At 43.0% G+C, this 17,107-nt stretch overlaps 1 long non-coding RNA gene and 2 gene segments (V, D, J or C); all 3 read left to right on the top strand.

Moving 5' to 3' along the window:
• The window catches only part of LOC125168481 (immunoglobulin delta heavy chain-like), a 724,259-nt gene that overhangs the window by 88,807 nt on the left and 618,345 nt on the right, over window positions 1-17,107 (top strand).
• LOC125168530 (uncharacterized) lies at window positions 572-827 on the top strand. The gene is made up of 2 exons (XR_007153189.1): window positions 572-682; window positions 782-827. It is a non-coding gene; the product is annotated as an uncharacterized LOC125168530 (long non-coding RNA).
• LOC125168499 (immunoglobulin heavy variable 3-74-like) lies at window positions 5,475-15,399 on the top strand. The segment is given in 4 exon segments: window positions 5,475-5,632; window positions 5,731-6,041; window positions 13,161-13,168; window positions 15,388-15,399. Coding segments are annotated over 3 exon segments (363 nt in total).

Raw genomic sequence — 17,107 nt, 5'->3', positions numbered from 1 at the left:
AGACGTAACCAGAAAAAAATAGGGAATAAAAAAAATAAAAGACATTTAAATCAGTAAGGAGGAAGGAAAATTACTTGTTTGCAGGTGACATTGACCTTAAACATAACAAAACCTTAGAGATCCCACAAAAAATATTAGAATCAGTTTTTTTAATGAGGAAAAGAGCAGGACACTAAATGAACAAAGAAAATAAATAAAAATAAACCACCTGTGATTCTACACACCAGCATGAAAATACATGCAAAATAAATAACAAAATTATACAAGTGAAAATGACACAGAATAAAGTATTTTGGGTTAAACTTCAAAAAGAATGTAAAATACTTGTAGAGTGAAAATGATCTATGTTGATGAAAAATCTGTAAAAATGCACACAGGACTGAAAATATAACTGTATTCACTGAATATAATTATTCATATTGTCACAGCACCTAACACACCCTAACCCTGTCGTTCATTTTTAAAGAATCAAAGCTAACACTGGAACTTGATATATATGTCAGAGAACATGCAAATGGGGTCCTCTCTTTGCTGATAAAACCAGCCCATCCCAGACTCTGCAGCTGGGAGAGCAGCCCCAGTCCCGGGAGTCCCAGGTGTTCCCATTCTAGATCAGGACATAACAGACACCTCACCATGGAGTTTGTGTTTGGCTGGGTGTTCCTGGTTAATCTTTTAAGAGGTAATTCATGGTGAACGAGAGACACTGAGTATGTGAGTGGATATGAGTGAGACCAATAGATGTGTGACAGTTTCCTGACCAAGATACTTGTGTCTGCAGGTGTCCAGTGTGACGTGCAGCTGGTGGAGCCTGGAGGAGACCTGGTGCAGCCTGGGGGGGTCCCTGAGACTCACCTGTGTAGCCTCTGGATTCACCTTCAGTAGCTATGGAATGAGCTGGGTTCGCCAGGCTCCAGGAAAGGGGCTGCACTGGCTCGCATATATTTATGATGATGGAAGTAGCACAAGCTACGCAGACTCCATGAAGGGCCGATTCCCCACCTCCGGAGACAAATCCAAGAACACGCTGTATCTGCAGATGAACAACCTGCGGGCCGAGGACAAGGCCATATATTACTGTGCAAGAGACACGGTGAGGGGACCTCACTGGGAGCCCAGACACAAACCTCCCTGCAGGAGGGGATCAGAACCACCAGGGGGCGCACACTATGCACAATCCTGCTTTGTGTTGCCAGGAGCAGGTGTAGATGGAGGTTACAGGCAGGTTTCCTCTCAGGGTCTGGGGCTTCCTCTCCACACAGCAGTTTCTCCAGGGAGCCTCTCTGGACACAGGATTCTGTGTTTACCTATTAGCTGTGTGAATTAGATCATTGTTTTCCTAGGAAAACTACCCTAACATGCACAGAGACACAGTTGTTTGCATTGCTTACTCCTGTCCCTCAACAGGAGTGAATTACAGATTTCCTGAGGCACAATAGCTGAACATTTACATGAGTCCCAGATGCACTCCCTGTGCAGCCAGGACCACAAGCTCCCACAGCTCCCCATTATCTTTACCCAGCCCTTGTCCCAATCAAACAACGTGACACTTCCTTCATGGAACGTTGCAACTCAGGACTTTAAATGAGCTACAGCTTTATTCAATTCCTCTAAACAAGAGGTAAATCATCTCCATGTATTAGTCAGGATTCCCTCGAGCAACAGAACCCAAAGCACATTGGTCCATGACAAAATATGTTGAGAAGTCCCATGATCTACTGTCACAAGTTGGGGAGCCAGGAAAACCAGTGGTGTAATTCTCGCCTGATTCTGAACTAGTGTCTAGTCTCAGAACCTGCAGAGCCTATGATGTAACTCTAAGAACAAGGGAAGGAGGAGACCAATGTTCCAGTTCAAACAAGCACATGGGAAGTAAAAATGAGGGAATTCTTCCTCCCTCTGCAACGGATTCTACTCAGAACTATGATGGGATGGGTGATGCCCAGGCAGAAAGAAACCATGGATGGAAATGCCAATCTCTTCTGGAAACTCATCACAGACATACACAGAAACAGTTGTGAATCTGGACACCCATGATGCAGTCAAGATGACACATAAAGGTAATCATGACAAGTCAACCTGCTGTAAATGTCGATTTCAAAAACTGAAGACTTATAAGTCCATGCCATCGTGGGGAGGAGCCTGGTGAGTGTAGCAGTACTCCTGTGGAGAAGGAGCCCCAAGGCCCATAGGGACTGCTGCGGTTTGAGGATCCCCTGGGTCATATCGGGTGAGACAGTTACCTTCTTGGAGTGCATTTGGGAGACAGGACATTGCCTCTCATGGGGGAAGGAGAGCTGACCCAGCACCATTGCACTGCCCTGGTAATTAGCATAGGAGCCTCTGCTGAGAGCAGCTAACTGAACGCTCCCTTCTTGTTCCTCCTCACCATGAACTCCAAGCTCCTAGTGTTCATGCAACTGCCCTTCTGGGATAACCAGCTCCAACCACATCACAGCAAGACAATGTCCCAGAGGATCAGTGGGGTCCCTGTCGCATTGAGTTCATACAATTTGGTGTACTCACACCCAGCTAGAGCTCCTGAGATAAAACATAAGAGCCCTGAGCTGCCAGGTGTGAAAATGGATTGGACAAAGGCAGGGTGAAGGATGGGTTCTGAAGGAAGCCTGGGACCCATGAGTACAGATTACTCTCTTTTTGTGAGGGCTTCCTGAACAGGGGTGGCTGGAAACTCCAATTGCAGGGACTAGAGAAGGAGTTGATGCCAATATTTCCTCCCACCAATTATCATGGACAGAATTCAGTGAGCAGCAAAACACCCCAGTAGATACTGAGCCAGTGACACCAAGCTATACCCACCTTTCCTTCCTCAGGTGCTTCCTTACTAGGGAAAGAGTGCCTAGAACCCAGACCACCATTGCACCCCTCACTCCAAAGACCACCATATACCCTCACAGGCACCAAGTCTACTGACCATATAGTGAGGCATAGCTTCACCTCTAGGGCAAATAGGAATTAGCCTCTTTTAATAAGGAGACCAAACTCACCTAGTTAAAACTCACAACACTATGGACAAAGTTGAAAAACTCTCCCCTGGAGGCAAGGAGAACTCTGCAGAGGAATGACCTGGGGGACAGAGCAGCCAATACATGACAGCACAGTGCACACAGCACATGCAATAAATGCTTCCAGAATGTCAGGTTATCAACAGTATGTAAACATTTCTCAAAAAAGACACTACTCTAGAAGCAGAAAACATAACAGGATTTTCCTAAAACACTTAAGAAAGCGGAGACATGGACATACAGAGTGATGGAGGAATTCATTGCAAAAAAAAAAAAACATAAATGACATTGCCAGGGATATGATTAAAACACATATAAATAATAAGCCTCAAACAATTTAATACCTATCATAAGGAAACTGAACTTTTAAAAACTATCATACGGATACTAGCTATGCTTGAGAAAGCCTAGAAGACATGAGAATACCCTGACTACAGATGAAAAGACCTAAAACCCAGTCAGGCTTAAATTTTTAAAATGCTGTAACCGAGATGTGAACCTGATTGGATATAATGAACTCAAGGCAGAAAGAAGCAGATGAATGAGTAAGTGTCATGGAAGATAAAATTTTGTAAGAAATGAAGCAGGAAAGAAAAGGAAAATTAAAACATTGCATCACATACGTATACTTAGGGAATCAGCAACTCCATAAAGTGTAATAAAATTCTTTTCAAAGGAGTCCCAGAAGAAGAAGAGAGGGAGAAAAAAGGAGAGAAGTTTTGTCTGAGTGCATTAGAGTGGAAAATTTCCACTAAATGGTGAAGGAAACAGACGTCCGCATCTATGAGTCACAGAGAACTCCCATTAAAATTAAAAAAAAAAAAGCAGGCTGACTCTGAGACATAACATAGTAAAATTCACAAAATACACAGATTACAAAAACCTATAAACATGAAGACAAAAGAGTTTGCTAACGAATATGGGAAGATAAAAGATTATGGCAGCAGTGTCCACAGAAACCTGCAGGAAAGAAGGGAGTGGCATGATATCCTCAAATGTTCAAATGAAAATCAGGCAGTCAATGGGGGAGGAGACAAGATGGCAGAACTACATGGAAGACTTTTGTGTGTCTCGCGTCCATGAAATACAACCAGACCAACACTAAACCATCCTACACACCTAGAAAACTGATTGAGGTTGAACACAACAATCTGCACAACCTGAACCACAGAATTCAACAGGTACCTGGTGTGGAGAGGGGACCTTGGGGAGCAAGAAGCTGCAGGAAGGGAGGTGCTTTTGCAGGCGGAGAGAGGACGGAGACTGGGGAGTGGGGGAGAAAACAGGAAAAGCACCCCGCCTCAAAAGCAGCTGGAGAGAACGTGGAAAATTGGAAACAGCCACAGGGACTAAACTAAAAAGGGAGAAAGGAGAAAGGAGTGTAGGTAAATTCCACTAAGACTGTAAACAAGGGGAGAGCAAAGACTGCAACTCCACAGTCGATACCTGGAGGTGCTCTGGTGGGAAGGGAGAATCCCAGGAACAGAGTGGGGTCCGGGATGTTCTAAGGCCACACCGGGAAAGGCAGTTCCACTGATGGAAGGACATTTGGAGGAGACTGCCAAAGCCATCTGGTCCCAGCAGACCCCAGGAAAAGGCCACATTTGCTGGTGCTGGAATAAGGTCGTTTAGGGTGAAGCCTGATGCCAGACGTGTGTTGTGATTTTCCATAATCCATGAAACGCTGCTGCTACACTCTCTCAGGAACTTTTTCTGGGGCGGGCTGGCACCTGGCAAAAGTCTCGGGGCACCAACAACAACAGGATCCAGCAAGCATTCCTAGGTGTAGCCGATATTCGGCCATTGCTCATTCGGCCATTGCTAGGTGAGACCCTCCCACAGAGGGGCAGATCAGGTCAAAGCCGCGGTCCTTTGGACGTAAGGGACTGGGGAAAACAGCCGCGTCTGTGACAAAACTTGGGAGAGAGGTGCAGCCTGGGGCCTGGTCACAGAGAGTGAAAGAGCGGGGAGCGGACAAGGGCTGAAGACAGAGGATGGGTGCGCGATCCTTTATGAGGAGACTCATAAATATGGAGAACAAACAGAGGGCTACTGGAGGGGTTGTGGGAGGGGGGATGGGCTAAACTGGTAAGGGGCACTAAGGAATCTACTCCTGAAATCATTGTTGCACTATATGCTAACTCATTGGGATGTTAATTTTTGAAACTAAAAATAAATACTAATTACTAATAAAAAATTAAAATATTTTAAGAGAAAATAATGTGTGATAATGCTGACGTAAATGTTTCTTAAAGATTATGCCGAAGCCTCCATTAATAAAGGTAAAAATCCAAAACTGAAAAAAAGAAGAATTCTTCATATTGTCACACCACCATCCACACAAGCTAATGTAGAAGTGCGTCCCTAACCCTGTCATTCACTTTTACAGAATCAAATCTAAGTCTGGAGCTTGATATATATGTCAGAGGACATGCAAATGGGGCCCCTTCTCTGCTGATAAAACCAACCCATCCCGACCTTGCAGCTGGGAGAGGAGCCCGAGCCCCAGGAGTCCAGGTGTTCCCATTCTGTGATCAGCACAGAACACACACACCTCACCATGGAGTTTGTGCTGGGCTGGGTTTTCCTGGTTGCTCTTTTAAAAGGTAATTCATGGTGAATGAGGGACACTGAGTCTGTGAATGGTATGAGTGAAACAGTGGATGTGTGACAGTTTCCTGACCAACATGTCTTGTGTCTGCAGGTGTCCAGTGTGACGTGCAGTTGGTGGAGTCTGGGGGAGACCTGGTGAAGCCTGGGGGGTCCCTGAGACTCACCTGTGTGGCCTCTGGATTCACCTTCAGCAGCTACTACATGAACTGGGTCCGCCAGGCTCCAGGGAAGGGGCTGCAGTGGGTCTCATGGATTAATACTGATGGAAGTAGCACAAGCTACGCAGATTCCGTGAAGGGCCGATTCACCATCTCCAGAGACAACGCCAAGAACACGCTGTATCTGCAGATGAACAGCCTCAAGACCGAGGACACGGCCACATATTACTGTACGAGAGACACAGTGAGGGGACCTCACTGGGAGCCCAGACACAAACCTCCCTGCAGGAGGGGATCAGCACCACCAGGGGGCGCACACTATGCACAATTCTCCTTTGTGTTCCCAGGCTCAGGTGCAGATGGAGGTTACAGGCAGGTTTCCTCTAAGGGTCTGGGGCTTCCATGCACAAAGACACAGTTGTTTGCACTTGCTTACTCCAGTCCCTCAACATGAGTGAATTACAGATTTCCTGAGGCACAACAGCTGCACCTTTACAGGATTCCCAGATGCGCTCCCTGTGCAGCCAGGACCACAGGATCCCACAGCTACTCATTATCCTCACCCAGCCCTTGTCCCAGTCAAACAATGTGACACTTTCTTCATAGCCCTTTGCTACTCGGGACTTAAAATGAGCTACAGCTTTATTCAATTACTCTAAAGGAGAGACAAACAATCTCCATGTATTAGGCAAGATTCCCCTGAGGAACACAACCCAAAGGTCATTGGTTTCCATAACTAAATACGTTGAGAAGTCCCATGATCTACTGTCACAAGCTGAAGACCCAGGAAAACCAGTGATGTAATTCTTGTCTGATACTGACTAGTGTCTAGTCTCAGAACGTGGAGAGCTGATGATGTAACTCTCAGAAAAAGGGCCAGAGGAGACCAATATTCCAGTTTAAACAAGCACATGGGAAGTAAAAATGAGGGAATTCGTCCCATTTCTGCATCAGATTCTATTCACAAACTTAATGGAATGGGTGGTGCCCAGGCAGAAAGAAACCATGGATGGAAATGCCAATCTCTTCTGGAACACATCACAGACATCCACAGAAACCGTGGTGAATCTGGGCACCCATGACGCAGTCAAGATAACCCATGAAGTTAATCATGACAAGTCAACCTCCTGTAAACGTGGAGCTCAAAGACTGAAGATTTAAAAGTTGATCCCATCATTGGGGTGGAGCCTGGTGGGCACAGCAGTGCTCCTGTGGAGGAGGGCAGAGGCCCATAAGGGGAACTGTGGTCTGAGTATCCCCTGGGTCTCATGGGGAGAGACAATTCCCTTCGTGAAGTGCATTTGGGAGATGGGGCATTGGCTCTCATAGGACAGGAGAGCTGACAGGCACCATTAAAATTCCCTGATCATTAGCACAGGAGCCTCTTCTGAGAGCAGCTAGCTGGACACTGCATTCTGGTTGTTCTTCACCATGAACTCCAAGCCCCTAGTATTCATGCAACTACCCATCTGGGCTAAACCAGCTCCAGGCACAGCACATCAAGACCCTCTCCCAGAGGATCAGTGGAGTCCCTGTCATATTGAGTTCATACAATTTGGAATTTTCAAACCCAGCTAGAGCTCCTGAGATAAAACATAAGAGCCCTGTGCCACCAGATGGGCCAATGGCTTGGACGCAGACAGGGTGAAAGCAATTCTGACGGAAGCCTGGGACCCACAAGTGTTCTCTCTGTGTGACGGCTTCTTGAACAGGGGAGGCTGGGAACTCCAACTCCAGGGATTAGAGAGGGAGCTGATGCCAGTATTTCCCCCCACCAATCAGGATGGACAGATTTCACTCAGCAGCACAGCATCCCCAGTGGAAGCTGAGCCACTAACACCAAGCTCCACCTACTCCAGCCCCCATCAAGTGCTTGCTTACTAGGAAAGAGTGCCTGGCAACCAGACCACCATTGCACCCCTTCCTCCAAAGACTACCGTAAACCCCCACACGCACCAAGTCAGCTGATCATACAGTGAGGCATATCCTCACCTCTAGGGGAGATAGGAATTAGCCTCTTTTAACAAGCAGACCAAACTCACCTAGTTAGAACTCACAACACTGGGGACAAGGTCCAACACTCCCCACTGGAGTCAAGGAGAAAATCTGCAGAGGACTGTCCAGAGGGACAGAGCAGCCAAAACACGACAGCACAGTGCCACGGAACATAAAACAAATGCTTCATGAAGTATCAGGCCCTGGACAGTATGTGAACACTCCTCAATGAAGATACTACCCTAGAAGCAGAAAAGATAACAGGAGTTCCTAAAACATTTAAGAAGGCAGAGACATAGACAACAACATTATGGAGGAATTCATCCTAAAAGAAAAAATGATAAAAGGTCATTGTGAGGGATATAATTAAAACACATAAACTAATGTGCCTCAAACAGAATTTCTAAAACTCTCATAATGAAACAGGATTTTCAAAAAGTATCTTAAGGATACGATCTGTGCTTGAGGAAAATATATGAGACATGAGGGATACCCTTACTTCAAACAGAAAAGACCTAAAAACTAGTCAGGATGAAATTTTAAATGTTGTAACCGAGATGTGAAACTGATTGGATATAATGACCTCAAGGCTGAAAGAAGCAGATGAATGAGGAAGGGACATAGAAGATAAAAGTATGGGGAAAATGAAGCTGGAAAGAAGAGGAAAATTAAAATATTGCATCACAAACATACACTTAGGGAAATCAGCAACTCCACAAACTGTAATAACATTCTTTTGAAAGGAGTCCCAAAGAATAAGAGGGAGAAAAAGGGGGATACATTTTAGCTGAGTGAATTATAGTGAAAATTTCCACAAGCTGGGGAAGGAAATAGACATCCACATCTAGGAGGCAGAGAGAACACCCATTAAAATAAAAAAAAAAAGCCAACACTGAGACATATCAAGGAAAATGACAAAATATTCAGATAAAGAAAAACCATAAAAGCATCAACACAAAAGAAGTTGCTTACTAACAAGGGAAGATTATAAAAAACTATGGCAGATGTCTCTACAGAAACCCTCATGCAAGTAGCGAGTGGCATCATATCCTCAACATGCACAATTGAAAATTATGCAGCTAAGAATACTTTGTCCAGTAGGGCAGTCATTCAGATACAAGGAGTGATAGAATTTCCCAGACAAACAAAAACCAAAGGAGTTCATGGCCTCTAAATCAGCCATACGAGAAATTAAAGGGGACCCTTTGAGTGGGAAAGGAAGACTAAAAGTAACAAAGACTAGAAATAAACAGAGAAAATCTCCAGAAACAATGACTTTGGAGGTAACACTATGGCACTAAGTTTATATCTAACAATAATTACTGTGAATGTAAATGGGCAAAATATCCAATCAAAAGACATAGGAGTTTCAACCTAAAACACCTGTAGTTTGAAAGTGAGGGGAGGGTGAACAATTTATCATGCTAATGGACGTCAAAGGAAAGTTGTAGTACCACACTCATATCACACTAACTAGTTTTCAAACCAAAGTTTGTTACAAGAGATCAGGAAGGCAGTATATCATCATAAAGGGGTCTATCCAACAAGAAGATCTGAAGCTTTAAATATTTATACCCCCAAAATGTAAGCACTGAAATATATAACTCAATTACTAAGAAACATAAAGAACTCATTGATAATAGACAATAGTAGTAATAGAGAAATTTAACACTCCACTTACAACAATGGAAAGACAATCTAAGCTGAAAATCAATAAGGAAACAATGGCTTTGAAAGACACATGGACTGAATGGACTTAACAGATAATATTCACAACATTCCATCCCAAAGCACCAGAATACACATTCTTTTTGAGTGTGCATGGAACATTCTCCAGAACAGATCACATACTATGTCACAAATCAGCCCTCTACAATTACAAAAAGACTGAGATCATTCCATGCGTATTTTCAAACCACAACACTATGAAACTTGAAGTCGACCACAAGAAAAATTTGAGCAACACCGCCAATACATTAGGTTAAAGAACATTGTAGTAAAAGCGGAATGAGATTTTCAGGAAATTACAGGAGCAATAAAAAATACATGGAAGCAAATGAAAATGAAAACATGCCAGTTCCAAACCATCTGGATGCAGCAAAGTTGATGGAAGAGTGAAATATATAGCAGTACAGGCCAAACTCAAGAAAGAAGAAAGGTCTCAAACACACAACCACTTTACAACTAAAGGAGCTAGAAAAAGAACAAATGAACCCTAAAGCCAGCAGGAGCAGGTAAACAAAAAAGATTAGAGCAGAAATAAATGATATAGAAACAAAGAAAAACAGTAGAACAGATGAATGAAACTATAAGTTGGTTTTTGTAAGAATAAATAAAAATGATAAACCCATGGGCAGACTTGGCAAAAACAAAAGAGAAGGGACGAAAGTAAATATAATCAGAATTTGAGAGGAGACATCGCGACTGACACCACAGAAATACAACTATGAGAAAATAGTTTGGAGATTTATATGCCAACAAATTGGGCAATCTGGAAGAAATGGATAAATTCCCAGAATAATGTAAACTACCTAAACTGAAAAAGGAAGAAAGAGAAAACGGGAACAAACTGATAAGGAGCAAAGAAATTGAATCATTAATCAAAAATCTACTGACACACAAAAATCCAGGGCCAGATAGGTTCACAGGTGAATTCTACCAGATATTTAAGAAGAGTGTCAAATATTCGATTTAAGTAGAATAGAATATTCCTGTCTTCACAAACTGTTCCAAATAATAGAAATGGAAAGAAAACTTCCAAATTCATTCTATAAGATCAGTATGATCATGGTTCCAAACCAGATTAAACCCCACTAAAAATGAGACTTACAGGCCACTAGCCCTAATGAGCAAGAATGCAACAATTGTCAAGAAAATACTTGCAGGGGCGCGTGGGTGGCTCAGTCGGGTAAGCGTCCGACTTTGGCTCAGGTCGTAATCTTGTGGTCTGTGAGTTCGAGCCCCGTGTCGGGCTCTGTGCTGAGAGCTCAGAGCCTGGAGCCTGTTTCAGATTCTGTGTCTCCCTCTCTCTGACCCTCCCGCATTCATGCTCTGTCTCTCTCTGTCTCAAAAATTAATAAATGTTAAAGAAAAAAAGAAAGAGAATACTTGCAAATTGAATCCACCAATACATTAAAAGGATCCTTTAACGTGACCAGGTGGGATTTATTCCTTGGCTGTAAGGGTGGTTCAATAGTCACAAATAAATCAATGTAATACATACCATCAATCAGAGACAGGATACGAATGATATGACCCTCTCAATAGATGCAAAAAAAAAATTGACATAGTACACCATCATTTCTTGATAAAACCCTCAAGAAGGGGTAGAGGAAACAGACCTCAACATCATAAAGTCCGTACATGAAAACCCCACAGCTAATATCCTCAGTGGGGAAAAGAAACCTTTTCCTATACTGTCAGGAACACAAGAGGGATGTCCACTCCCATCATTCTACTTAACACAGCAGTGGAAGTCTTATCCTCAAAAACAGACAACAACAAAAAATAAACGCATTCCAGTTGGAAAAGAAGAAATCAAACATTCCCTCTTCACAGATAACATGACACTCTATATAAAAAACTCAAGACTCCACCAAAATATTGCAAGAACTGATTCACAAATTCAGCAAAGTCACAAGATACAGTATCAACATACTGAAATCTGCTGCATTTCTACACAGCAATAATGAAGAAACAGAAAGAAAAATTAAAAAAACTATCCATCCCGTTTACAATTGCACCAAATATAATAGGATACCTAAAGAGTTAAAATATCTATACTCTGAAGACGCTAAAAACAGTGAAAGAAACTGAGGATGACACAAAGAAATGGAAACACCTTCAATGTTCATGGATTTAAGGAGCAAGGAGTGTTGAAATGTCTATGCTACACAAAGAAATGGGAGACAACATGATTATGGATTTCATGCTATATTACAAAGCTGTACTTATCAAGACAGTAAGCTACAAGCACAAAAGAGACACACAGATCAAAAGAACAGAAGAGTAAACCCAGATATGGACTCACAAAGGTATGGCCACCTCATCTTGGATGAAGTAGGAAAGACTATGTAATGGGAAAAAAAGACAGCCTTGTCAACAAAGGGTGTTGGGATAACTGGACCAGAACATGCAGAAGAATGAAACTGAACCACTTTCTTACTCCATACACAAAAATAAATCCAAATGGGTGAAAGACCTAAATGTGAGACAGGAGACCATCAAATCCTAGAGGAGAACAGGCAGCAACCTCCTGGACATCAGACATAGCAACTTCTTACCAGACGTGTCTGGAGAGGCAAGAGAAACAACAGCAAACTTGAACTACTGGGACCTCATCAAAATAAAAACCTTCTGCACAGCTAAAGAAACAATCAAGTAATCTAAAAGGCATTCTACAGAAATTAAAAAGGTATTTGCAAGCCACATATCTGATAAAGGCTTACTATACAACATCTATAAAAAAAAAAAACTTCTCAAACTCAACACCCAAAATACAAAGAATCCAGTGAAGTAATGGTCAGAAGACATGAGGAGGTACTTTTCCAAACAAAGCATTCAGATGGCTAACCGACACACAAACATATGCTCAACATCACTCATCATCAGGGAATTACAAATCAAAACTACAATGAGAGATGCCCGCACACCTGTCAGAATGGCTACAATTAACAACGCAGGAAACAACAGATATTGATGAGGATGAGGAGAGAAGGGAACCCTTTTATACTCTTGGTGGGAATGCAAAGTGCCTGGACCATTCCAGAAAACAGTTTAAAAACTAAAAATTAAACAACCTTATACTCCAGCAATTGCTCTACTAGGAATTCATCCAAAGCATACAAACTTCTGATTTGAGGAAGCACATGCACCCCAATGTTTACAGCAGCATTAACTATGACAGGCAAACTGAGGAAAGAGACCAAAGTCCACCATGTGATTAATCTGCTATATGTATAGAATGGCATATTACTCAGTCACAAAAAAGAATGAAATCTTGCCATTTGCAAAGATGTTGATGCAGCTAGAGGGTATCATGCTAAGCAAGTAAGTCAGTCAAAGATGACAAACACCATATGATTTCCTCATATGGGGAATTTAGATCTAGGGGAAGGGGAAAAAGAGCAAGAAATGATAAAAATAAACTCTAAGGTTAGACCAAACTGAGGGTTGCTGGAGGGCAGGTGTGGGGGGATGGGATAATGGGTGTTGGGGATTAAGGAGGCCACGTGTTGTGATGAGTACTGGGTGTTAATGTAAGTGATGAACCAATAAATTCTACTACTGAAATTAATATTACACAATATGTTAACTAACAAATATTTAAACACAAACTTAAAAAATTTAAAAAGTGGAAGAAAGGAAGGGATAATTGTTGTCACAAATTGTCATGAACATGGAATCTAAGGTAGTGAGTCTAATGTCTTGCATTTACTCATTATATCCCTAACTGATGGTGGACATAAATTAACATACTCATGAATTTTCACAGCAGTGCCAGGTGGGCTGGAATTCAAACCACAGCTGCCCTTCCCAACTCCACTGTGCCCACACATCATGGGCAGCTTGTCCAGACACCTGACAAAAACCCAGGTTGGGCCTCAGCAGGGACCCACATCTGCAGAACTGGAAAGTGTGGACAGTTGACGCTTCCTGAGAAGCTCTGGGGTTCCTTCCCCGAATTGCTGTCTCAGCTCCCTGGTCTTCGTTTCCTGTCTCTTGAAGAGAACCATGTCCCCTGTTAGTGGTTCATGAAAGTGAGGGGCTAGATGTTCTATAAACATTCAACATGACAGATAACATACAAGGGGACAAAAAAAAAAAAACCCCATATGATGCAGCCTGTCTCGCGGCTCCTATCACCCAATGTGGTAGAGTACAAATAAACCTAAGTATTCATTTGGTAAAAAAAAACTGCACAGCACGTTGGAAAAGTATTAAGAGATGAGAAGCCTGGAAGAATTCCACAAATGCAGATATGAGCTCCCCTTGGGAGGAAGAAGAAAAATTACAGTCCCCAACACGCAAGAGTAAAATAATATTAGGAAATGATACAAGAGCTTCAATGCGTTCTATTCATGATGTGTCTAATATTGGCAATGCAAAAAATGGATTTTGAGGGTTTCACATAGAATTGCGAAGGAAAATTTGTGTCAAGAACTCGGTTGTGTGCACAGAGCTCAACGGCTCCTGAGACATATAGAAAGCCTGCTACCTGAAAAGGTAAACGTGTTTTTGGAGCCCAGGAGCATATCTATCAAACCTGATGAGCAGTCTGGCCAAAGAGACACAGAATGGCAATTCTTGTGAAATTTGAACTTCAATTTCATATATTTCCACTTAATTTCCATATATTAGGAAAAACCATGCCACGAAAATGATTTGCCAGACTCTATAAATTTAAAAACAAACGACAAAACTCTAAGTCAACAGACACCAAATAGGGAACACGTCAACATTGAGAGAAACCAGAAAAAAAAACCAGACTTTTAGTTACATTGTAAGTCAAGAAATCAGTGGGGTGCCTGGGTGGTTGAGTTGGTTAAGTGTCTCACTTCAGCTCAGGTCTCGATGTCACGATTTGAGGGTTTGAGCCCTGTTGTCAGGACCTATGCTGACAGCTCAGAACCTGGAGCCTGCTTCAGGTTCTATGTCTCCCTCTCTCTATGCTTTTCCCTGCTCACTTTCTGTCTCTCTCTCTCTCTATCAAGAATAAACACTTTAAAAAATATTAGTCACAAGCAATCAATCATCAAGAAAATGAAAACTATAGCTAAGAACACAACACCCATAAAAAGAAATGGTATAAATAGACTTTGTGAAAATCAAATACGCTTATCTGCCCACATGAATACCAATAGTAAGATAAGTTACAGAGTTAAGAGACAACATTCACAAATTGCATAACCACCAAGGGACCTGCATCTTGAATATGCTAAGAACCCTCAACAGTCAATAGGAAGAAAGGAAACAAACCTCCATAAAACAAGCACAGCCTTGTGTAGTAGACATCCTATCCTTGAGGTTAGAGACACATTAGTTACGGACTGGAGAAGACTCTTCACACCATCGACTGTCAGGGAAATTGAAATCAAGAACGCAATAGATGCCCTATGCACACATCCCAATGGCTCCGGAATGAAAACAACACTGACAACAACATCCAGGTGAGCATCCAGCATACGTGGGGCCTCAAACAATGCAGGAAGGATTGACAAACAAACACCAGCTCTGGAAAACCGTTGGCTGTTGCTTATGAAATTATACATGGATGGCATAAAAAGGAACCTGGAAATACCACTCCCGAGTATTTGTCCCTGAAGAATGAAATCCCATGCTCAGAAAATAAATGGTGTATAAATATTTAGAGCATCTTTCTTAGTGTTAGAAGCTCAGAATAAGGCAAAAGTCTTTCTAAATATAAAGGAATAAACCAACTACGAAACTTCCATCAATGGGATGCTTTGCCAGAGAAATGTGACACTACTGATGCACACGTGAAACCAGGTGAAACTCAAAGACATGATGTGGAGGTAAGGGCGGTAGTCCCATAATTACAGAGGAGGTGTGACCTGGGACATTCACACAGCCAGACCATAGTGACACTGGTTTGGTTGGGCATTCCTTATCTCTTTCTTTCCCAAACCACATGATGAGATACTCTGCTTCATTTGAGAGCACTCCTATGTTCAACCACCCTCTGATGTATGGAGTCTCCACATACTGAACCCTACAATCGGACTCCTCTGAATGGAGAGTTGTTGAGACCATAGTCTGATATGTGTTCTGACAGGAGCTGTTCCCTCCACTGTCCCTGCCGCTGGCTCTCTCCTGCAGGTGAGGGGGAGTAGGTTAGGAATCTTCCACTGAAACTATTGGTCTCCTGCACCTGACTCTCCCACAACATGAGGCCCAGACCTTCTTCCTCACACTCAGCTGGAAATGAAGTCAGTTCTATAGGAACCGATTTGCTCCTTGATTTAGAGGATTGCTCCGTCTCCCCCTTTACCCTGGGCAATACTCTGGGCAAAGGTCTGCAGCTGCAGGGGGTGTCAGGGACAAACAGGATTCCAAACAGTTTGGAAACTGAGGGCTCTGTTTAGGGGTGGCTGGCAGCTTCACTGCCTTGTGGCTTGCTTGTCCTGGTGGCATGAGACTCCTGCAATACAAGTCAGGTCTGGGGTGATCAGGTTCCCAGCATCCCTAGTGGACTGTGCCCAGGGCAGAGCTTCCTTCCTGGGAGTGGGGCTGCCAACAATGAGTGAGTCGCACATCTCAGTGGCACCTGCTGGGGCTTGGCCTCAACAGAAAACAGCTTAGGGTCACTGACATCCTGTCCCTCTGGGAAAGAGTCCTCTGAACAGGAGCTGGTCACCGGGAATCCTGTGTATTGGCTACAACAGTCTGGAGGGGAGGTTGCAGCCAGACTCTGTGGCACATGCCTATAGTCCCAGTTACTTGCACTGGAGTTTCTACTTGCTGATCTGGGGTGGGAAAGGAAAAGAACATACCTTAGTTCAAATATTCTAGGTATTCTTTCTGGTAGTATATTTTCTGCAATAAATGCTTCTTCATGGGATGTATGCCAACTTGGCCATTTGCAGGCACTATAAATACATTATTTGAGTTTTTCTTCAAATTCCAGGTAGTTAACATGCAATATAATATTACTTTCAGGTGTAAAATATAGTGATTCAACATTGCACTACAGCACCCAGTGTTCGTTGTGAGCGCTCCCCTTAATCCGCATCAACTACCTCCCCATCCCTCCACCCACCCTCCCCAGGGTAACCATCAGTTTTTTCCCTATAGTTAAGTATCTGTTTCCTGGCGCTTACGTGCTTCCATGGGTTAGGCCAACGACTCTTGATCTGGGCTCTTGTCTTGATCTCATCATTCCTGAGATCGAGCCCCACTTTGGTTTCTGCACTGACAGCATGACGTTTCCTTGGGTTCTCTTCCCATCTGCCTCTGCCCCACCTCCCATTCTCTCTCTAAATAAATAAGTGAACATTGAAAAAATTGCCTATTTCTTGGTTTGCCTCTTCTCTCTTATTTGTCCCTTTGCCCATTTGTTGTTTCTTAAATTCTACATATGGATGAAATCATATATTTGTCTTTCTCTGACTTATTTCAGTAAATATAATACTCTCTAGGCCCATCCCTGTCCTTACAAATAGCTAATGTCATTCCTTTTACGGCTGAGAAATATTCCAGTGTGCGTGGACGGGGTTATGTAGATATACCACGTATTCTATACCCATTCATCAATCAATGCATACTTGGGCTGGGTTGTTTCCATACCTGGGCTGT

This window comes from Prionailurus viverrinus, chromosome B3 (genome assembly GCF_022837055.1).
Source record: "Prionailurus viverrinus isolate Anna chromosome B3, UM_Priviv_1.0, whole genome shotgun sequence".
Classification (NCBI taxonomy): Eukaryota; Metazoa; Chordata; class Mammalia; order Carnivora; family Felidae; genus Prionailurus; species Prionailurus viverrinus.
Note: the sequence above shows the minus strand (reverse complement) of the source record. Positions and strands in the feature narration are given on the sequence as shown.